General features: G+C 40.4%; 1 protein-coding gene across 4 annotated transcripts in view; it reads left to right on the top strand.

The window, feature by feature from the left end:
- The window catches only part of PLPPR1 (phospholipid phosphatase related 1), a 126,574-nt gene that overhangs the window by 56,641 nt on the left and 46,015 nt on the right, over positions 1 to 23,918 (top strand). For all 4 annotated transcript variants that reach the window (XM_021546351.3, XM_021546349.4, XM_085566991.1 and 1 more), the window contains exon 2: positions 270 to 377. In XM_021546351.3, the coding sequence (XP_021402026.1) occupies positions 315 to 377 (63 nt within the window). In that variant the 5' untranslated portion in view covers positions 270 to 314. The remainder of the gene's footprint in view (positions 1 to 269; positions 378 to 23,918) is intronic.

The following is a 23,918-nucleotide window of genomic DNA, read 5'->3' on the forward strand; positions in this document are numbered from 1 at the left end:
CAAAATCTCCTGGTTTAAAACACACTTTAGCCAAGGCAGTGGGCTGAAAATGTGATTTTACAATTCTGAGGAAGACTCTTTTGCTTGACAGTGGATTATATTTAAGGAAAACTATTGTATTCCTTATCACCCTTTGATTTGTATATGATGTATCTTGTAACCTATGCCTCTTCTTTTGTGTTGCAAAGGGAGAGTTTTCTCAGGGTGTTGTGTACACAGTTTGCAAAAATGTGAAATATACTGAAATACCTCTGTCTTTTCTTTTTCAGGATATAAACTTTTGAACAGTGCCTCCTCGAGAAGTGTGATGAGAAATGGCTTTAGGAAACAATACCCAGAGAAGTTATTCCATCATCCCCTGCTTCATCTTTGTTGAGGTGAGTGCAGCATTCAGCTGCCAAGCCTACCTAGAAGGCAGCTCTGCAGGAATTAAGTAATTTGTTAGCAATTTTATTTGTAGCAGAGGATGCTGTCTTAGTTGATCACTTAGATATCCATCTTCTTACTTAATGCCATCAGATCCCCCTGAAAAAAGACCTGCCTGAGTTACCAAGATCTCAGGTGCAAACATGAGACACTGTGGTAGAGACACTGTGTATCCAAGACTTCTCAGTTTTTCTGCCTAGTCCTGTGGTGGGCAGTAGCTACAGGTGTAGGTTATCAGCAGGTAATTGCTCATCCTCCTCAGACCTCTCTACATCTTGGTGCTGCATAGGGACTAAAAAACTCATCCAGGGAAATTTCTGATCTCACAGTCTGATGGTTCATGGGCTTGGGAAGCAACACTCAGCTCTGATTTCAGTTCAGGTGGAACATAAAATGTAGATGAGGCATACTTGACCTTTAAGTGTGATAAAGTAACTTGGCCAGCACAAGGGCTGAGAATTATCTAGCAGTGAATCTACAGTTAATGTTCCATGTCTTTTGTTAAAGGCAGTTGGTGTGGTGGGGTTTTTAATTATTAATTTAGTATTTTATTATTTTAATCCATACAGATGACAGTTTGTGGTTCTTCTTTTACTTAGCATAACACTGATAGACTGGCCAGCATTCATTATTCAAATCCATGATTGTTCAGCTTGTGCTTAGAAGGCTGGCAAGGGAAGCAACTCTGTGTTTCCTGGGAGGATGAAAGCTTCCATCAGATTTAGATGGTAAAAAGGAGATACTGCCTGTAAATAACCACCTTCAGAGCCACCTGTCTGATGTAGCTTGGAATGCTCACCCTTTGGCCCAAGTTCTGAGGCAACTTGAGCTCTTCCATAAGAGAAGTGCCAGGAACTATCAAAGGATTAATTGTTGTTCTGAAGGAGACAATGGGTCACTGCTTTATTCTAACAGCTAGAGAAACAAAGGGTAAAAATGAGTGAAAAGCAGAAATGAGGTCAGAAAAACATCCAATAAAAACAATCAGGAATCAGATGTCTCAAATTTATTGCTTCCACAAGTAGCTTGGAAGACTAAAGAAATGAATGATAGGCCTGGTTGGCAGCTTATGACAGTGACATAAATTGTTCCTCCTGTAGACAAGACTGACATGAGGTTTTTTGCTTCATAAATGTACATTCCTTGTCCTTTCACATAGTTGATTTTCTGATTAAAACACAACATTAAATTAAAAATCAGTCAAAACCAGAGAGGTAGTGTCTGAAAAGATGTTCTCTGATACATTCTTCCCCTCTTTGTCCACACAACAGATTTTTAATGTAGCACTACTGGGACTACAAATTCATAGACTTATGTCAAGCACTGTAGCATTAAACAACAGGAAATCTAATTTCCTGCTGGGAGTACAGAGATGATTGATAGTAGCCATTCCATCTGAAAAGTCCCCGTAAATCTTAAAGCACACTGGAGGTGTTGTTCCTTTCCCACTGTTGTGGTTTTAAGACTAAAGTAAGTGTTTTTTTTTTTCAGAGGAGCTGCCCCAGACACCAAGTCCTGTGCTGGATTACCTGGGTTAGGACATATCCTATTTTTGTTGCTTTGAAACAACCATGTGAATTGATTAGCAGTGTGACGCCTTGCTGTTGCTGTGAAAAGCAGGACAGCTAAAAATAATGTTGCCTGCTTTCCTGACAGTGTTTTTCTGCAGGAGAACAATCCAGCAGCAGCCATGCTAGCTGTACATAATAGGAAAAGTAATAGTCAGTAAAAAATTATCACAGGCCTGTCACCCAGAATATGTGGTCTCCCCCACTGGAATATTGTCCTCTTATTAAAAGTTTTCAGATATTTGCTCTTAAGAAAATAATGCTGAGCCTTGATTGTCATGTCAGATGCCCTGCCAGTAGATATTTGCTAACTGCCTACTCTGCAGTGTGGCTTCATGAAATTGTGGTGGCCGAGGTGTCACAAGGAGTTTGGGCACTTTAAATGCCATCATGCTTCAGTCTGTACAAATATGACACAGTTTCAGCTGTTATTCTAATTTCCATTTTTTTCCCATTTCATTTTCTTCCCACTGAACTAACTTACAACAGTTAGTATTATGGAACCTGACCTGAAGACGAATGGCTCATTATAAAAACTTAAACCCTGTGCCTGACTCTACAGATTCCTTTTTATATTCAGAATATGAAAGTTTTAATAAGGAAATAACATGTGATGGCTAATCTGAAATGACAGAAATGTTTAATCAACATTTTAATTCCCTAATTGGAAATACAATGTCACATTATGAGTGAATTTAAAGCCTAAATAGGGAATCATTAAAGTAATTTTGATCCACTTATCAAATCTGAGGCCCTCTCCCAAATAATGCAGGCAGCTTTCTGGATGATTCTTTATTATATTATAAGAGGTGTCATTACAGTCTGACATTTGTCACCAAATGTCTGTGAAGATTTGGTGCAATACATTTTGTTAAACATGTAAACAATTAACTAGGATGTGAAGGTGAAGCGATACACAGAATAAATAAATAGACTCCACAACCTGGGGTAGTTATGAATTGGGTTTGTATTGTCAGCACTGGGCACACGGGCAAGTGAGATATTATCTCTCTAAAAACTTGTGCTCTGAGCCTCAGTCTGGCCCACACCTTTATTCACAAAGGTGTTCTATATGCAATACATTCCACAACTCTTCATGCATATTCAACCTGTCCTTGCCTTTCATGCTAAATAGGTCCACACCCTTCTAGGCATGTGAGGTTTGCTCTGGTGGTCCTGCAGGTGGTCTCTTGAGGCTGAAGATCGTGGTCTTCTTCATGATCGAACTTTTGAATTTTTCTCTTTTGGTTGTGTGCTTTTGGTCTTTTGGTGCTTATCTGTGTAGTCTGTCAGCCTTGATAGGCTTAGGGACAGAGGAGCTTCTTTATCTGGGTTGTTTGCATCCTTAGGCATTGTTCTTTGTGTAATAAGCTTCAGAAATTTTCATTTTCTTACGCCCTTTCGTACTTATGGCAGAGGTTCCTTGAGTAAAAGGTAAAAATTCAGCACATAACTCTACAAGCTAGAATATAAATGCTTAATTCATTTTGTTAACTTAAGTGAACTCTAAAAATCTCTGTTTCACAGGAAACTGAGATTTCTTTTTCCCTACCCTCCTTCGCACACAGCATCCTGAAAGAAGCCTTCAGGAGGCTGTCTCCCAACCTTGGTTTGCATTAGTTGTTAAATAGTAGTGCAGAGATGCCACACTCCACAGCTTCCAGAGCCCTTTGGAGTCAGTGATGGACTCAGAGATGCTTTTGATATGCCCTAGATCTATCTCAACAAATGGCAGTGGTGCACAGCAGCCTGTGTGAGGATTTGTTGATGGCCAAAACTGATCACTGAAGTGGTTTTATGGATGGCAAGCATGAGAGAAAGGAGGAGAGGAAGCATCTGCGATGACAGGACAAAAATTATCCCATTCTTCCTTTTGCACTCATGGTGGCCAAAGCTCTTTGTGGGGCATCTCCTCCCTCCTTCACCTGCTAGGACAGAACAGTGTCAAAAACATCTGTAACAATATTTCAGCAGAGCTGTACCATTGTTTTGCTACCCCACCTTACAAGGTTTGGTCAAGGGAGTACTGTATTCCATCTTCCCATGGAAGGATATGCTGGTTGAATGTGGGGAAAGGTACAATCACACCTGACAGATGTGTTTTGTACATGAAAGTATAGCCAGTTTTCTGCAGGTGAGGAATAATTTGTCAGAACAACCAAGCTTCCTGAGGTCTGGGAAGTGCCCGGGATAGAAGTGGGAGAAGTGCAATGCCTGGCAAATCCCAGTCCTCTTCCTGTGGGACTGGTGAATTACGTTGAGGTCTTCATCCACCGATATTTTCCATGCTCTGTGCTCTTGCCCTCTCTTTGCTCATCTCATTTTGGCAGTCAGCTTTCCAGGAGAAAACTCAGGCTAGGGGGATGAAGGAGAGAGTCCAGTATGGCTTTGAATTTGGTAGGTCTGAGTGTTGTCCTTGCTTTTGCAGCCTATTTGATGCTCATCATTAGTGACAGGAAGTGCAAGGGGATGTGGTAATTGCAATTAGCAAATAGATGTTGGAAGGAAGGTTCCATACTGTGAGTAAACAGCATCCCCACAACTACACATGACTTCAGGGGGAAGGCATGAGAGCAACTTCAGAGCCATTGTGTGTGTGAATGGTGGTTTTTGAAAAAGAGGTATCCTTTTCTTCCTGCAAAGAAAACCCTCTTCTCAATGAGAGAGTAAAGTCTGTAATGGCTCTCTAGCAACAAAAGGAGAAATTTGGTTTGGAATTTCTGCTGATGAGGCATTTTCTACTTCCTTTTTCCTCCTCTCCACACTGCAAGCCTTGGCCTGAGGGCTTGAGTGGTTCCAGGGAGTTATCTAAGGATTTATTTTCAAGTGTAGCTACTTCTGATGGAGTTGGGCACATCTGAGGTGTGTCTTAGCACATGAAAACACTAAAATTTTCTGTAACCAGATTTAATTAAATTGTCTTAAATTGAACCAAAGGGTTACCAAAAGGCTTTGTATATGACTGATGTATATTCTTCATTGTGCTTCACTGTGGATTATTGTAATTCTGATTTGACAAAGTAATAGGGGCAGACTCAAATATGTAACACCATTAAAACTTAAAACATTGGTTATCTTTAAATTCTGTAACCTGAAGATCCCACTTTTTCACACTAAATCCATTATTATGTCCTCAGGATAGCTTTTGCAGACAGAGTGGAAACTGTTTTTTCTTGACAGCCTGATAAATAGGACATTGCAAAGGCTTGAGGATTTTATACAGAAAATATTTTATCCTCTTCCCACAAATGAATAAAATAAAAAATCTGAAAAATAAAAAGTTCTAGTCACTTATTTTGGTACAAACTTGGATTTGAACTGCAGGTATGCTGTAGCCTCACAGGATTTCTGTTTCTTCAGTGGGGTATATTTTCCTTTACTTATGGTGACTTTATGTTTGGACAGATTTAATCATGTTCAAATATCAGTTCAAATGTAATTAAAAAAAAAGTTTCAGCCTACAGAAACACTGAAGGAAAGCATTCTTCTTCCTTGCCCACATATATTTTCATGTCAGTACTTTGTGTAGTCAAGCCAACAGCTGAACTACCAAGTAGCAGGAGAATTTCTGCAACACTGAAATCATTTGTGTAAGTGATACAAATGCCTCTTGAACTGTTTGTCATCAGCATCACAGCAGGGCTTGGGGAGCTGTGAAAAAAATCAGTGAATTTAGAACATTCATGACATATGTGGCACTTATTATAATTTATTGCTTAGGTGTTCTGAAAATTAAAAAAGTTTTGTACACTTGGGTGTACTGGTTGGTGCCCTCTAATTTTTAGCAGTATTTGAGGAGTGTGAAATGACCTCTTACATTTGCTGTAATCCTCAAATTTGACATAACCTTTAACTGGAAAATCATCCCGAGGTGAAGTAACTTGGAAACAGCTGCAGCCCTCAGTGATTCTGTTCTTTCCTTCTCCATCCATGTCATGTTTGGATGTGCTGTGCTGCTCCTCTGGGATGCTGTGAGGACAAAGTGCCACAAGGATGTGTAATGTGCTGGTGTTGTATAAAATGCCTGTCATTAGATGCCCACTTAGCCTGTGAGAATTGGTGCTGACAGATGCTGTGCAAATTTGGAGGGCTCCTCTTGTGGCAGGGTGATGTTTCTGCATAAATCCCTTTGCTTCAGTCACTTCTGTGTCTTGGGATGCATTGTTTCTAATTTTATTCACTCAGCATATGTATCCATTTCTCCTTGTTGCTGTTTCTAAAACTCTCCTTATGTTCCCCATTTGCCACTTGTTCCTCAGCATTTGCATTCTTTGTCTTTCACATACCTGCTTTGTTCCAGGTGACTGGATAACTCCATATTGCAAAATTGGCTTAATCTCAGTGAATAGGTGTCTCTTGAATATTGGATTAGTTTTGTTGAATTGCTAAGCAGCTTTCAAATTACCTGACTATAAAAAAAATCCTTCAAAGTGCTTCACAATTAGGCAGAGAGCACAGACGGCCAAAATAGGCACTGTGAAATAAATCTGATTATTATTTGATTCTCCTTAGCTTCTTGAGTACCTATTAAAATTAAGAAGTTGCCATGAGAGGTTAGGTGCTTTACTGAATTTTTGTTTAAAACATAAGTGAAAGAAGACTTGTATTCCTACTTGCAGACACATGAAGCCTTTTTTTATCCTTCCCTGTGTCCTGAAAACTTCCCATTGCAAATAATCCATTTGACAACCTGATTAACATTTTAGGGTTTCCACCAATGAATCTGGTAGGCTTCTCCAGGAAGGGATTAAAGGTACCAAAAGTTCTTTGTCTTTATCAGTAATAAAAATTGCATTTAGAAGTAGAGAAAAATGAACAAATTGCTTTACCTGTTTACATTGTGCCTTGAAGCTCACCAACATTTTTGAGAGCTTCTGTAATTTATAATACATTGCTCTGTTTAATCAGGTTTCTAAGAGAAGGAACTGTACAAGTTTTTTAAAATACTCAGCAGTTAGGGAGATTGGATTTGCTCTGGTTCTGGAGTACAAATGCATTTTTCCATTGGTTAATTAATAAACTAACAAATAACTAAACCCCACAGCTTTTTGCTAGAAGATATACTGATCAGAAAGTTTATGCAAAAAAAGGGGTTATGAACCAGGCACTGTTCATGCAGATGTTTAGAGGTGTGCAAGCCATATTTGAAGCCTTCATAGTTGGAAGGTATTTCCAGTAATTACTGAGCTGCTTTAACTAGGCTTAAGACAGCAATGTGAAAATACACAGGACACAATATGTAATTGGCCATTTTTCCCTCCTTTCTTTTCAGAAGTATACTTAGGTTTTAGTTTCATGGATAGTACTATAAAGCCCTTAATGTGTTAATTTTTGTTTGTTTACCTGCTTCAAAAACATAAGGGATTTTCATGTTTTCTTTCCCAAGCACACAACATAGAGCTATTTATTTGCTCAGATACATACAAATTTGGAGATCAGGAAAGGTGCAGTGCATTGTCAAATTATTGACTGCTCTGTGATACATCTGCACCATTTCCTCTGGTTTGCATCTAGGAATAAACTTTCTTTTTTTTTTTTTTTTTGGTCTGTAGGAATATCCCTGCCCTTGCTTATATTGATAATTTGAATAACTTATTTAAGGTTCTAAAAAGAGTGGAAAGAAATCAATAGGGACTCACAAGTGCAGTCCAAGTAACCCTAAGTACAACAGTCAAGCTTTTCCAGAACTGATCAGTGGGAAAGACATGAAAAATGCAGGAGCAAAAGAAGATGCTTAAAGCATATCCTGAAATATCAAACCCATCCCAATTTTTTGACAGTGGCTTTGACATCAGGAGAATTTTTAAAAGTAGACTAGGTCTTTTGAAGCATCATGCCCAGTTTCATCAGGATTTGATTTCTGGTTCCAGACCAGCCACTCCAGACATTGAAAAGGAGGAGTTTGTCTTAGCAGTGTTTCAAGGGTGAAGTAATCAACATCAGCCTTACGGCAAAAATATTTGTTTCAGCGATTTAGCTTTGAAAGAATATTGCCATTTTCTGCTCTCTAGAAATTCCAATTGGTTTTTAATACAAGCTTTAGGAATTGGTCTGCCAAGCCTTCTGCACCTTATACAAACCTAAGGTACTGCATCAACAGAACTTCTCCAAGCTTCTCGCGACATTTGGGTGCCTTTGAGGGTAGCAGATAACTTCTGAATTGTGAGATCTTCTCCCTCTAAAGCACAAATGGGTAATCCAGTTGCCAGTGCCTGTGTAACATGAACTAAATAAATCTTATATGAATGCAGCAGAATGTGGCAACAACAAAAAATCTTTCTGGAGAAATGATACTTGATATTTCTGTATTTCTGACTTGCTTGGCCAGTGCACCTCAGGTTTCATGATCTGTTTTGTCACTCCTGGGGCAATCTGAAGGGTCATCTGATGCTTCTTCTCAGCCCACTTCCACATCCCAGCATTTTCACAATAAACAATTCTTCTCTGATGTCTTTGCTTCACTGGTGTATTTCACCAGGAATTTCTGTGAGGTGGTGGATATAAAGCCAAGTAGTTTGCAGATCCCAGTCCTGAAGTCAGAGCAAATGCTTTTTGCATAGGAAGGCTTGCACACATCATTTTGTCATAACTGTGGCAACTGCTTAGTGGAGCTGTTGAAGAGACTGAAAATTAATCAATATGGATGTGTTTGCAGGAAGTAAGTGAGACAGTAGGAATTGATGCTTTCAGAGTTGTTGCATCTTGTGCATATGATGCTAAATGGGCACTCAGGTCTTAACACACATGAAATTATTATTCATGATAGTGTGTACTTAAAACAGTGGTGACAGACTGACCCTCAGTTGTAGAGTTCATGAGCCCTCATGGATTATCTTTCAGCTTGGTACCATGCCTAAAATAATATTTCTGATTCACAAGTTCAGGCTAGGGTCAGATTTAGGATATCTGTGTAAATTCATAATGATAAATTGTGCTAGGTCTTCCTAAAACACTCCAGTTTTAAGTTAAAGAATCAGGAATTAAGATGTATCGTTGTCTTGATTGATTGATTTAATGGTCAAGATTTCTGTTGCAGATAGACTTTTAGAAATGGTTGTTAGGTGCATGGTTAATCAATATTTCACTGAGAACATTGTCAATTTTAAAGAGTTGTTTCACAGTTCAGGAAACCACATGGGTGCTCATAATGGTGTGTAACTCACTTTTGAGTGATGTGTTTACAGCACCCACTAGGATTAAGATCTGCATCACACTGCACATCCTGAGAGTCCCAAGGCCGTGATGTCTACCAGCAGAGATTCTGCTTGTTTGCAGAGGGTCAGTGCAAAGAGCCTAAAGGGTTAAGGCATACTCCAAAACCTGTTGTGCACTTCTTTCTCTTATCATTTCCTTTATGACCTAAACACAAGAGCAGATGAATGGAATAAACCATATAAAAGGATGGGTCCAAAATGCATTTGAATAATTTATTAACTTTTCACAGTTCTAGGGCATTATTAACTTTTTATTATTCCAGAGTAATTATTGATGAGGCCTATGAAAAATATGCTGCAATAAGATTAAAGCAACCTGGAAACAATGATGCAGTTATTGCTGAAGTTGCTGTCAGTTTTCTCATGAGTTCAGTACAGTGCATCCTATAACATAAAAAGGATAGCTACACTTGGTATTTTAAAAGCCACATATTTCCTGTGTTTCATTCTCCCACCTATTAAATGCTGCATGTCTATCCCCAAAATCAATAATCTATTGCTCATCATGACTTTTGAAGTTTAGACTTGGCATACCTGACAGGAGCTCTAATGCTAATCTTGTATCAATATTTGTTACATACTTTACTAAAGCACAGAAATTTGGTGTGTGATTGTTATGTGCAGATGTACAACATTATTGAATTTATATCACCTTTATTTAGTTTACACTGTATATAACAGACTGCTTGGTTCTCAAAATTTCCTGAGTTGTGCATGCTTCATGGAGAGAATAAGGCTAGAGAGGCTTTTAAATAGTTTGTGTTACTTTTTTACAGTGGAACTATTGATTGAGTTTCCATTTGATTTACCATAGTCTCAACACAGCATTTTTTATAAAATTACAGCAAAAATATCTGTAAATGCACTGCATAAATGTAGTGTAGTTTCTTATTCGACCCTGACCAATGTAAGATTCCAGTTATAATGGAATGAATTAAATTTTTAAATAGATTGATAGCAGATTGTACTTTTATGAGTTTTATAATTGTGCTAATTTTGACTTGCAGCTAGCTAGGTCAGTAGTCATCAAGGATCTTTATGATTTTATTTAAACCAGCCAAAGCAAAAATCAATTCAGCTCTGTTACAGTGATGGGGAACATATTGAAACTCTCAAATAGATCAAATTGTGGGAATAGAGGTGGTTTATATAGTGCTGGTATCATGTGAATAAATACCAGCATTGGTTTAACATGCTGAGTTTCAGGATTTTTCATTCTTATTGAAAATATATTTCTATAGAAGGATTAAAGCAGTTTGGGACTTAGAAAAAACTCAGACTAGTTGTGTTTGGACAAGAAAGGCAGCCACAGTCAGCCAAGTAAATAATAAACTGAAATCTTTACTCCTTTGAGTTAAAAAGAAAGGTTGTAGACTCAGAATTATATAGATGGGAGGGGTTCTCTGTGAGTCTCTAGGCATTATGCAGCTCAGAAAAGCAGCAGCTGGGTGAAGTTAATTTGGGCCTGGTCTAGATGAGTTTTCCAATTTTCTTACAAGTAACCTGGTTCGTTTTTGAGTATCCTCATAGGAAAATACTTGTCCTAATATTCTTTCTAATAAAGGGATGCAACCTGGTGTGAAAGATAAGAAATCTAGGCCCCATGACAGAAAAAGGAGAAAGGAGGATGCAACAAAAAAGAGAATGAGTAGCAGAAAGGCAATAAAGAAATTAATAACAAAAAAAAAAGTCTTCCTTTTTGACTTTTAGAGCTTTGTACAGTTGGAATCGCATTTTGCCTGCCCTTTTATTGCAGGAACTTCACCTAGGTATTGGCATACCCAGTATGAAAATGCATGCTGGAGAAAGATTCCTGTTCAAGCCTTGATACTTCACTCTGTTTGTGAACTCAATGAGTTCTACACACATAGATTTTATAGGGAGCTGAATAGTAGACAGTTTGGAAAAGAGTGCAGTGGAAATCACTTCAGGATGCAGATAACAGGATGATATCAACTCCCTGTAAAAGCCGGGCATGTACCTTTGTGAATCCTGCTGCTGGGCCCTGGTCTAGTAATACTGCATTTAGTAAGAAGGAGATTGAACTGCCCTTAGTTTACATGGAGACTTGTTAAATGAGCATCTAGAGGATGATCAGTAATGTTAAATCTGGGTTCAGACATGACTACTCTTGAATTAGATCCAAAACTTGTCATGAACAATAGCCATAGCAAATACCTTTGAATAGTCCCCTTTCTTTTTACAGGGCTAAACATTGAAAAGAGAATGGTATCTTCAAGTAAAAGGGGAAAAAGTGAGCACCAGAACCTGGTGGGATTTTATGAAAGTTTTCAAACTCTAGGTCTTCTTTTCTTCCTTACCTTGCATTCAAAATTGCATAGCAAGATGATTACAAGTTCTGAAAAATGAAGCAGTCATTATTAATTTTTTAATATGACTGCCTGCCAGTGATAAATAATTGTATTAAAGGATTGGCTCAGGCACAACATAACTTGCATGCAGCAGAGGAGATTCAAAGTAGTAATTGTTTTTTTAAAAAGCTTCCTGTTCAACTGGGAAAATGTTGAAGGCAAATAAAATGGATTTCATAATGAATTATACATATTAATAAAACTGTGAAGTAAAATGTGTTTGACTGTTTTAATTTAAAACATTGTCTCTACTTGATTTTTATGACTGGTCTAAGAGTCCTGCAATCTTGGTATCAACAGATAGGTTTTTGGCAGTAAGTGCTGCATTTATCAATGTCTAATGACTGTGAACCTGCATTACTCTATTAAATAGCATGGATCTGGAAGCACACACAAATATTATGAATTTTAATAAATGCTGTTCTGTGAATGGCAAAGATTCAGAACTCCAACTAGCTCCACGGTTGTCAGCTCAGATGGAAAGCTTTTATTCCTAGTAGAACAAGGCAACAGGACAAGCAACTAAAGACATGATAAGGTCAGTGCTGTTAGAGTAAGGCTAGATTTGATTTTCTCTCTCCTACACATAAATTCTGCAGTGTCTTGGCTTTCACTGGACATAGCAGTTCATCACAAAGGTACTGGAGCACAAAATAACTAAATACAAACATATAAAGAATTTCCATGAGAAAATACTGGAATTTAATTTTAGCATAAATTCTGGTATATTATACTTACTGAAACTCCAGTAGTAGATCCCATGTTGCCCAATTAGTTCACTTAGGAAAGAACTGACTATGCTGGATTTTTAACACTCATAGTTGTGTGTTAATACAAACCCCAAAAATAGACATCTGTGACTGCAAGGCATTGCCACTTTCAAGGCTTCTGCAAGATGTTGCAGACTAAAAGCAAAGTGAGTGAATTGCAATTCTGGTTTGTACAGGGAGGCTTTTGCTTCTAGGAGAGGCCCCGTCTCCTATTCTGGGGGCTTTGTTGCTTGACGCTAACAGGAAGAGCAAGCTGGGCAGGCAGAGTTACAGGTTCTCTGCTTTGTGATTTAAGCCACATCAGCTGCTTGAAGATACCATCAGAGAAACACGTGACATTTGTGAAGAAGAAAATACCTTGGAGTTGAAAGATATCTCCCAGTAATTTTTTTTCCTCCCAAAATAAATTTGGGGTCCAGCATGGTTCACTCCAGTAGGATTTACGATAGAATGCAGAGCAGCTTTGGCAAGCAGATCTCGGAAGCTCTGCAACACCAGCAGTGCAAAATCACATGCAGTGTTTCTGCATTTGGGCACTGTCAGGGAAGGGCAGGACAGCAGGAGCCTCTGTGTTTCTGTCTGTGCACTGAGGGGTTGTGGTACCTGCCAGACCTGTAACACAGGGGGCCTGCAGTGAATTCCCCGGGGTATTTTCCACTTGTCTGCTGTCCTGACGTGAAGGCTGCTCCTGTGTCTGTGCTGACCATTTTCTCATCACCTTCTCTGCACCTCTCCCAGTGGCAATTATACTGTGATTTGTTTGTGTACTAGTGCCACTGGATACCTCTCTGTCTAAAGACATCAAAGTGCTTCACAGCTATTAAGAGAATACTGAGCTGATTTAATAAAGGCAAAAGAGCTGCATCGACCCCAGCCCAAGCAACCCTTGCACCCAGGAAAGTGACATCCTTCACCAGCAGAACTTAAGGCATTTGTGAGCCTTGTCTTGGCAGCTGGGCTCTAAACATCTGTCATAACCAGGAGATAGCTAGAGAAGGGTATAAAACAAGACTGTTGTATCATGACTGTCTCTGACATGGTGTTGCTACAACCTCTGGTCAGAGGGAGTGTCAGTCTGCTTACTAGTTTGTTAGTTTTTTTTCCCCAGGTTTGTTTTTTTGTTCCATTTTTTTTAATAGGAAAAAAACTTGTAATTTGCTGGCACATATAATTCCAATGTCAGGGAGTTTTACATCTTTCTTATGACATCTGTAATTTTGTTTATGTCAACCAATAGCTTCAGCAGTTGACGTAAAAAGTAAAAACTACTGCACTTGGCACCTGATCAAGAGTCTTTCCCTGTTTGCCAGACACAGCCAATGACACAGCAGTATCTCCACTCTGAGACTTTCTTGGTCTTCTGGGAACTTTTATGAGTTGTCCTGGAAACTCTTGGAGGAGCATTAGGGTGCCAGTGAGGACAGCTAGATGAGCCCATGTCTGCTAGCAGCAGCCTCTAGTCAGCTCTGCCAGCTACTCCTGATCCAGGGGGGCTCTGAGCTTGCAGATCATGAGTCCAGAACAAGGAGGGTCGAGTGAGACACTGGCACATGTTGCCCAGATCTGCTGCAGCTTCCAAACCCTGAATGTTCAACTGCATCAGGAGAACAGATGGAGTCTCTGTTTACCAGGGTTGGAAAGTGGAAACTCCAGTGATGATGAAGGTTAGAAGCTGGTGGTTTCTGGCCCTTGGGGAGCAGGCCCCTGCTCCACATGCAGATCTGAAGCCATGAGAAGAGGTCCCGTGCCGAGGCAGCTCCCTGGATGAGAGCCCTGCACAGGGAAGTACCTGAACCAGCTGAACCTGAACCACATGGCAAGAGAAAACAGTGAGTGGTAGTGCTGAGATATTCTCTACCTGAGGAGAGTGAAGGCCCCCATGACTGCTTTCCTTGATCCTGCTGGTGAGGAGGAGGATCTGAAAAGGACTGGGTGGATCTGATGGGTCCACAGTTGAGATCACAGGTCACAGAATAGCCTGGATTAGAAGGGACCCAGAAGAATCACCACGGATCACCAGGTTTTAAGTGAGTGACCCATACTTGTGTTTGTCTGAGCAGCAGGATTTGGCCTCTGTGTCCACGGATCTGGATGAGGATCTGGACTGCTTAGAAGGCAAGCAGCCTGACCAAATGGAGCAAAAGCAGCTTTGCCAGTGGCCTGGCCAACCTGGAGAGAAGAGCTTAAAATTAAGAGTGATGGGAGTGGAAATAGTGACTAAGAATCATACAAGGAAGTGAAGGAACAGGTTGGAAGAACCAGTAATGGACAAGGACTGAGCAAAGAACCCAGCATGGCGTGAGCAGAAGGGGCACTAATCAAGAGAACAATGAAATGGAATCCCACCAAGCATAAACACATAAGGAAAGAAGTGCCAGGGAAGGTTTTCGATTCACTTTTGGGAAATCAGCACAATCAGACACACTGTGTGCCAGACACTCAATCCATTTGTTTGCCATGAGACAACCAGATTACCCAAACACAGACTCAGGATTCAGGATTGAGTCTCAGCCAGCAAGTAAAATTTGTTTCATGCTGAGTACCAATCTGAACCTCTGATCCCAATTACCATTCTCTCACTTCTGCAGAAAAGGACAGCTTTTTCAAGCAGTGGGAGGAATCCCTGCCTTGTTGGGGTTAATGGGAGCCACCTGTCAGCAACCTATTCCCAGCACAAAAAGTGCATTGAGATTCATAGCTGGCATGGCAGGCATGTTGCCATTAACAGGTTTTCTTTGTCCAGTTTAATGGCAGGTGTTCCTTGTCTATCAATTGGCAGCTTATTTATTGCATTCAGTGTTTCATCTTGAGACCAGCTTTCATGGCTGCTTAGTGTGGGCATTTCTTCAACATCTTCGTATGTGACTTGGACACTGTGAAGTGTCCAAGTGAAGGACTGAAAGGGATACTAAGCAAGGTCACAGATGATACCAAACTGGGAGGAGCTGTTGACACCCTCAAGAGCAGGGAGGCCCTGGACAGTGACCCTCAGCAAATTAGAGAACTGGGCAGTCAGCAACCATGTGGAGTTCAACAAGGGAAAATGCTGGATGCACTGGGGATGTACGGACAGACTGGGGAATGAAAAGGAGCCTGGAGGTCCTGGTCAATGGCAAGTTGAGTCAGCAGTGTCTTTGAGGGACATTCCTGTCCTGGGGCCACCAGGCCCAGCATAGCCAGCCAGGCAAGGGAGTGGACTCTCCTGCTGTCCATTGGGATGGCACCACTTCAAATCCTGGGGCATATTGGGCACTGTAGTGTATAAGAATGGCATTAAACTATTAGAAAATGTCAAAAGAAGGGCAGTGAGGTTGGTGAAGCACCAGGAGGTGAAGCTATATGAGGAGTGGCTGAGGCCACTTTGTCTGTTCAGCCTGGGGAAGAGGAGACTGAAGGGAGACCTTATTGCAGTATGCAACTTCCTTGTGAGGGGGAGAGAAGGGGCAAACACTGATTTTTGCTCTATTGTGTCCAGTGACAGGACCTGAGGGAATGACCAGAAGTTGTGTCAGGGAAGGTTTAGGACAGATATTAGGAAAAGATTTTTCTCCCTGAGAGTGTTTGGGCACTGAAACAGACTCCCCAGGGCAGTGGTCACTGCCCCAGCCTGACAGACCACAAGAAGCGTTTGGACAATTCTGTCAGCCAGAGGGTTCTTGGGGACAGTTCTGTGCAGAACCAGGAGTTGGACTCGATCCTTGTTGATCCCTTCCAACTGAGCTTATTCTGTGATCACTCAAGATTAGGGCTGCACTCAACATTTGCACAATACTCAAAGCTAGGAACACAGGCATGGTCACACTCCCTGACATGTCTGTACACTGAGGTACATGCTGTGGGTAGGAAGTGAGAGGAATTAAAGGTCTGAATGCATTTGCAGGGCTATGATTTTGCTGGTGTCACAGTGATGTGGAGAGATAGCTCACATGAGTGGACTGCCTGCTCCATCTGACACAGCTCCAAGCCAGAAGTCAGTCTAGGTGATCTCCAGAGGTGCATGCCAGCAGCAGCAATTCAATCACAGTCTAACACCTTCTTCACAGTTGCTTGTAGCCAGTGGCTTCATTTAACTGCTCCCTTGTTTGCCATGTCTCCTTGATGCTGAGATAACTGCTGTAGCACATGGGTTATAATGGGAGCTGTATTTTATTTTTAGAGATGAGGAAATGGAGGCACAGGGTGACTTGCCTGCAGTTACTCCTTTGCTGAGGGTCAGGGTCTCAGTATCTACATATAACCTTTTTTAACCTTGACTTTTGCTTCAGTCTGAAGGCGTATCTTTTCTCAGATTTACCTGAGAAGACCCAAGTGTTTGTTGGTAGCTGCTATTTGAATACCTGTGTTTTCACTTCTTCATATGTCTTTTCTTTCTTTAATGACCTTGAACTATCAGCAGAATTTTTCGTAGCAAAATATTTTTTTTTTCTCTTAGAACTAAACATTTATCAACTTATGGCTCCATTGCTCCAGCAAAACATTGAAAAATATATCTTAGTAATAATTAATTGCAGCCCTCTCTAAAGCTGCTGGCTTTGAAACACAATTGCTCAGCCTTTCCTTTTCTTCCTTTCCTGAACAGGTAGCAGTGAAACATTAGTCATTAAAAAACAGACAAAGGGTTTTGATGCACATGGGGAAAAGAGGAGGGTTAAAAAATGCCTAAATGTGTCAGAGTGACATGCCACTATAGGAAGAAGAGGTAGAATATTAGAGAGACTGCTTCAAGAAGTAGTTAATAATTAAAAAAAATAACTTGGCAGCAGGGCAAAGAATTAAATATTGCAATTTATTGTAACTGAATGACCTATCTGAGTGTCATCTTTGAAGAAAAGGAATACAAGTAAGTTCCAGGTGCACACCAGTGAGCACTCTGATTGCAAGGACACAAGATATATCAATGCCTGTCCCAAGTCCTCAGAGTAGAACAGTAATTTTCTCACAGGGAAAGAGCAATAAAATGTGTTCATTTTTGCCGCATGGCTGGTGGAGGGAGAGACCCTGCTGCAAAAACACTGCTGTGACAAAAGGTCTGACCACAGCCTCTTGTTTCTCTGTGCACATCCACTGCTGAGAAATTGCTTGCCCATTTCTAACCCCAAGAATGTCCATAGGTAATGAAGCTTTCAGAGAAAAGGCTGACTGTTAACACTTTTCAAAATCAATGGAAACAGGATCATGTGTTTCAAAAGCAGCAAGAAAGGGGCCAAAGAATGTACAGTGTCTCAAAGTTTGGCTTCTCTGAGGCTTTGTGTTTATCCTGGGATTTTCTGTATTGAGAAGTATTGTAGAAAAACAGTTCTGTTCTGTCTAATAATTGAATTTTCTAACTAAAAGAAGTTACTGCTGTTCTTCTAAACCTCACGGCTCTTCCACTTGCAATTTACCTACAATGTTCACTAAAAAACAATGTGGGTTATATACTGATTTGCTCTGGAGTTAGGCTTCCTTTTTTCTCACTTTTGCATTGCCCAGAGTAATATCTTTTAAAAACCTGAGAGATTTGGTTTCTTACTGAGATTTTCTCCCAACAGGCAGACTGATGACCATCTCTTTCAACAAGAGATGAAAGTACTGCCAAAAATGTCTGAGAAGAGAACAGATTTGGCAAGTGCTTTCAGTGTGAGGAAGGTGAGAGAATGAGGAGCTGTCTGAGGAGTGTGCTCTTCACACTCTAGGAATTTATTATAAGGTTTCCATCTCTGGAGAGATGTTCCCTGAACTTGCAAGGCAGAGATGCTGAGAAGAGTAAAACAGTTTCCCCTTCGTTTAGCCAGCTAAGATCCCAGCAGCCTTTAGATCTGTCTGATGGACATATTTTTTACAGCTTTTTTGGTCTTCTGGAAAAATGATGTGTGGATGAGGCAATAGCTTGTCAATTGTAGAGCAGCTGGGAAATCGGTATCTTCTTTCTTTCAAGGAACAGTCTGGGAATCATCTTCCAGACAAGGAAGATGCATGGGGTGTAAGAATAAACAGCCATTCATTGAGATGAGAGTGTGTACACTGCACTGCTGTTGCATTGTTTGTTTATGTGACAGAGTGGGAAAAAGTCCTCAACTTCTTTTACTTTGAACTCTCTTTTACTTTGAACCCATCTCAAAGACATTGCTAAAAATGTCGTTGTTAGTATCCATAAGTCTGCAGTCTGAGAACAAGCAAAGGGAAAGTAAGGGTTGTGTTTTGATGTGGTTTGCTTTTCACTTTGTGCAGATCTTTATTCCTTTTGAATTTTGCTTTATCCTAATTCTTATTTTCATCTGATTCTCCCACTGTCAGTTCCTTCAATTTTCAGAGAGATGCTTCCTTTTCTGTCTCCAGTGACACATTAGAAATCAAAATATACCTCTGCATCTCCCTGTTTTTGGAGTTTTGCTTGGGTGCCATGTGAAGATGACAGCAGAGTGCAATCATGAGAGGCACACTGAAAAGATGTGTAAGTCTGTTGTGTCAGAATCCTGTGTCCTGTCAGGATCTGTTGCTTCTCAACATTTGGCAAATAAATGGTCCTGATACATAAGTGAAAATAGTCATTAGATTAAAAAGCCTTTAGAGTTCATGATGGATTTAACAGCTTTTATGAGCCATTTGTACAGTGAAAACGTATTAGTCAGTGAACCATTATCAGGCTTGCGGGGCAGCTTGGAAGCTGTTTTACCCAAAGGCAGCTTTTCAACTTTCCAGAACAGTCCCCGTATTGGGCATTTTTGGAGGACACAGATACATGGGAATAAAATGTGTGTGTGCCAGTCAAATCAATGGGTTTTTTTATGGAATGACTGTGGTACTTCAAAGCAAAATAAGCTGCTATTTTGTGATTTTGGTTACTGAAACTAGGCAGACAATAAATTATGACAAGATTTTGCATTACTTCTAGTGGATTGGGTGACTCATGTCATTGTAGTCCAGGTTAACAACTGCGGTCAGAATGAATCAAACTCAAAGTAGCCTTTCACAGAACACATGTTCAAAGTCAGAAGGGAAAATTCAACACCAAGTTCTGATTACACTCTTTGTACTTGCTCTGAGTTTTCAGGAGTTTTCATTACTTCGCTATATGCAAGTATTAGAGCAAGTTTCATGAATTTGGGTGTTTCTGACGCTGGAGCAGACCAATAGGTAGATCCAGAGCATGGTTTAGAGGAGCAAACCCTGAATGCTTTTAAGTGCAACTTGGATACCAGATTTTTAGAACATCCTGGCAGATATTTTTTATGCTCTAACTTTCTTGTGGACATGAGGTGGAAAGCAGTCCTCCTGCATTTAGAAGAAGTGAAGAATATTCCAAATCCTCCTACCAAACAAGCTCTTCCAAAGCAGCTGTCTTTAGCAGTGGCTGTTCACATGAAGCTGTTCACAACTTCTGTTGAAGTACAGAAGTTTTCACTAGTGTGTTAGATGTTGGATTCCATGGAGTCAGTAAGAGCTCTCTTAACAAGTCCTGGAGATGATCCCAGCATTTTGTACTGTTTGTTTTAGGCAAACACTGTATAGGCAAGATAATGAGTCCTGGGAGTGTAACTCATTTTCTGTTAGTCCCAAGTGATCACAGGTATTTTCTGCCTCAGTATCTTTCAGTTTGCTTTCTCTCTCAGCTTCAACATCAAATCTTTCAGCCTGGGGAAAGCTGTGTAGAACTGCATTAAGTGCCTAGTCTGGTCATTAAAGGTGCTGTATTACTCGTGCTGGTACATGCCTAGAGTTCCAGTGGTATTCTCTTCAATTGAAAAAGCTGATTCTGCAGATGTCTTGATGGGGAGATGAGGAGACAGATGAGGCAGGACAGGCAAGAAAGAAAATGTTCTTGGTTTCTTTTCATTTAATATCAGAGTAGTCAAAATATATCTCTGCTCTGCTTCTGTTGCTTAAAAAAAATCATTCTGAACAGATGCCATTTTAATGCAGACTTTTCTGTTAAGAAAATTACTTAGTCTCCACCAGAATTTGTAGATCATTTTAAGGTGTTATGTGCTGGAAGCAACAATTTCATAGCTGTGTGCCATTTGGAACTGCTGAAAAGCCTCATGAGACTTGCTCAAGGGAAGATAAATATGCTGTACTTATGGCTTGGAGGTTTTAACAACACTTGGTATTGGTGATGACATTCCTCAAGGTACTAAATAAAAATACAATTTTTAAAATCTGATATATTCTTCCTCTTGACAAATGGAAGTTTAATTCTCTTCCCCCCTTTATATTGGAGTTACCAATATCGGGAACAGGACGTGCCCTGGCTTGTCTGGCCTCTGCTGCTGGACCAAATAGCAGCCACTGTGGTGTTTCATCCCAGAGACATTTTTGGCTGGCTGGATGTTGTAGCTGGACACATGGGGACAAGTCCAGGCAAGGCGGGACTCAGGTGGCAGCGGGATGAAGCTTCCCTTGCAGGGGCTGCACTCCTCAGGTTTCCCACTGCCAGAGGAGCTTTTAAGGCTATGGTGAAGGACAGGAGTTGGTTCTGATGGAGGGTTTGATCCAGAGTTTTTGTTCTGGCCTGCGGGCCTCTGAATGTAGCAGCAGCTCCAAGCAGAACTGCCCTGCAGCCTCTGAATCCAGTCCCTGCTCCAGCAGAACTCCTAGACCCTGGTTCCCTCTTTTACCTGGGGATGGGAAGGGGGAAGAGACCGGGAGCCAGCAGCCAGGTATGGGAGAGGAGGTCTCAGTGGACAAAGGACACCTGGATGGCCCAATAGCCCCGGGGGTGGAGGGCATCTTTTGAACCTGCCCAATTACTCAATGCCCTTCTGGAATGCCAGGAGTGACAGACAGCGCTGGCAGGGGTCAGGGCAGGGAAAGGAGGAGTGATTGACACACCTGGGAGGACACTTTCAGGGGAGGAACCAGGGTTTGGGGGTAAACCATGAAGGCACACCACAACTCCTCTTGTATAAATCTCATTCTTTATCATTTATCATCATTTATCTGAAAGGGTGTCAGACCCCATGTTTCTGGTGTCTTAAAGGAAAATTGTGGTTCTCAATTTTTGTAAAGAGTGGAGTCCTAATTTTCATACATAGAAGATAGCCAGCGATTTCACAGGAAGTTCAGAATATCTGGATTTATACAGCTGCTTGAGGAACACATTCCATTTCACTGTTGTTTTTTGGAAACTGATTTTTACCATAACAAAAGTTTATGTGTGCCTGAGAAAAAGATATTACATGAAATACAGAATGTGTATTTGAGGAACAGAGAAAGTGTGGGATGTACCATGATGTCCCACATACTGGAAGCTAAGCTGGAGAGTCTGGCCGTAAAAGCAAGACCTACCTAATTTTACAGAGTAGTTTGCTACTGTAGCAGTCAAGCAGCTTTCTGAGCCCTATCTTTGAATGTCTTCCAAATATTACTTAAAGTCCCAATGTTACTGTGTATTTGAAACTTTTCTTAATGCTCCTCTAAAAATTCCATTCCTGCAATCAAGTAGTGATGTGAAAATGTCAAGTTCAGTTTAAAAGAGTTAGCTAAATATCCAGCTTCTTATTGTGGGAAAGAGAATTTACTAATGTAACTCCTGTTAAAATTTTAAATTTATGTCTCTTTACACTACACATACAGACTGTGGATTGATGTAAATTACACAGATTTTAATCCAGGAAGGTCAGACCAGGTTCAGTAACTTTCATGCTATTAGTGAACAAAGTGAGAGTGAGATCACAGTGTGCCAGGATCTGAGAACCAGCTCTGAGTAAAAGGCCGAGGAGCAGAGCCAATGCAGTGGAAAGCTCTTCCTTTTTAGCTCTGACCCCTTCAGTCACCAACTCACAGCTAGATCAGCTTTCTGACAGAAAACATTTGTGAACCACCTTCAAGGATGTTAAGGGGGGAAAAAACATTCTTTTTGTTGTTTGTTAATGTTGGAGAACTAACACAAGATAAAATCCTACAGACATTAACTCCTGGATTCATACTTTGTAAGTAATAATTACATTATCACTGTTGCTTTTAGTTTAGAGTCAGTGGAGGGGGGAAATGTTGCTATTTAAAATTGCCTTCTGGAAACACCTCCTTTGTCCAGGTGAGTAGTAAGGTCAGAGTGCAAACACAGAAAACTTGGGTGCATGATCTGATGTCAAGGAGCAACTGATGCTTCTAAACAAATACTCACTGAGAGGGACGAACACACCTATTCTTCCTGATTATGATAATCCCCTTGAAACTGCTGGCTGTAAGTTTACTGGTCTTAAAATCATTTTCTCATTTTTCTACACAAACCAGGGACAAAGACTTCTTTTAAAAGTCAGGATGAAGCCCACAGTAGATTATTAACCAAATTACTGTTACCACCAAATGACCTGAAATTCCAACTATACTTATAAAAAAAAAAAAAAAAAAAAAAAAAAAAGATGATGTTGTGAAAAATACAGGGGAACCCCTAAATATATTAAAATATAAAACATTATAGGCTCTGCATGGATGTTTGATAGTGTGGCATTTGGAATCTAATGTCGCATTAATGCCCCCTGCTGATAAGCCTTCAAAATCTACTTTGAATCAAGCTCAGAATTTAATAGTCTTTTGCATTAGCACACGCCTTGTATTTAAAAAAAGCCCCAAAACATCTAGCATATATCTCATCATAACTGAGTTCTTCTTAAATAGATCACATCTCTGTAAAGTCTGCTACATAACAATGTCTGTGCTGTCACAAAAACAGTAACAACAGCTCCTTATAATTGTCCCACATGAATGCCTTCTGCTCTTTGTTTAGTTTAAGGTCCAGTTATGTAGTAGAATTTGAATGTTAAAGGAGAAAAATAACCTTTTTATGATGTTTTCATAAAGAAAGCAAGTTATTATAATGAAATTAAACTTGCCAAAAAAGAGAAATTGCAAGGTGGTGAGCAGATATTCAGGGTTGTACTAGTGGACACTGAGTCATGAAATCATTGAGGTTGGAAAAGCCCCCTAAGACCACCAAGTGCAATCATTAACCCAGCACTGCCAAGTCTACCACTAGCCCTTGTCCCTAAACCATGATCCTAAATTATAAGCCTTTTCATAGCTTTTATGATCTATTTTCTAGGTAAATAAAATATGTATTTATTACTGATTTTTACAGATTTTCTCACAACACAGGTATTACTTGATTTGACAAGAGAGAGGAGGATCCAGTTCCTCCCTCTTCAAGCTGTGGGAGAAATGCTTTTCCTCTGCTGTTAGCAATTAAAAAGACACTACTGTGCTTTTTCCAGTTTCCATCACCTGTGCTGCTGCATCATTCCTTTGTCCATTCATCTCCCTGCCTCTCTGAAGTGCACAAAATCTTGTACAAGTGCCCATAGCATTGGCTGACCACCTGAAGTTTGCAGGAGCATCTACCCCTGCACCTCTGAAGAGAGTGAGAAGACCTGTCTTGTCCCTCTCCAGCATCAAAGGCTGAGCTTTTCTCAGCCATAGCTGATGTAAAGAGGCTTTCCCAGGGCAGCCCAGCTCTTTGTGGTGCAGTGAGAGAAGGCTCAGGCTGTTACAGACACAGTGTGGGTAGATGTCCCTCCTTCCTTTAGGCTGGCAGTTTCAGCCTGTGATCAATCCATGGATCATTCTTACCTGTCAAAGAAAGTCGGCTTA

This window comes from Lonchura striata, chromosome Z, assembly GCF_050655825.1.
Source record: "Lonchura striata isolate lonStrDom1 chromosome Z, ASM5065582v1, whole genome shotgun sequence".
Classification (NCBI taxonomy): Eukaryota; Metazoa; Chordata; class Aves; order Passeriformes; family Estrildidae; genus Lonchura; species Lonchura striata.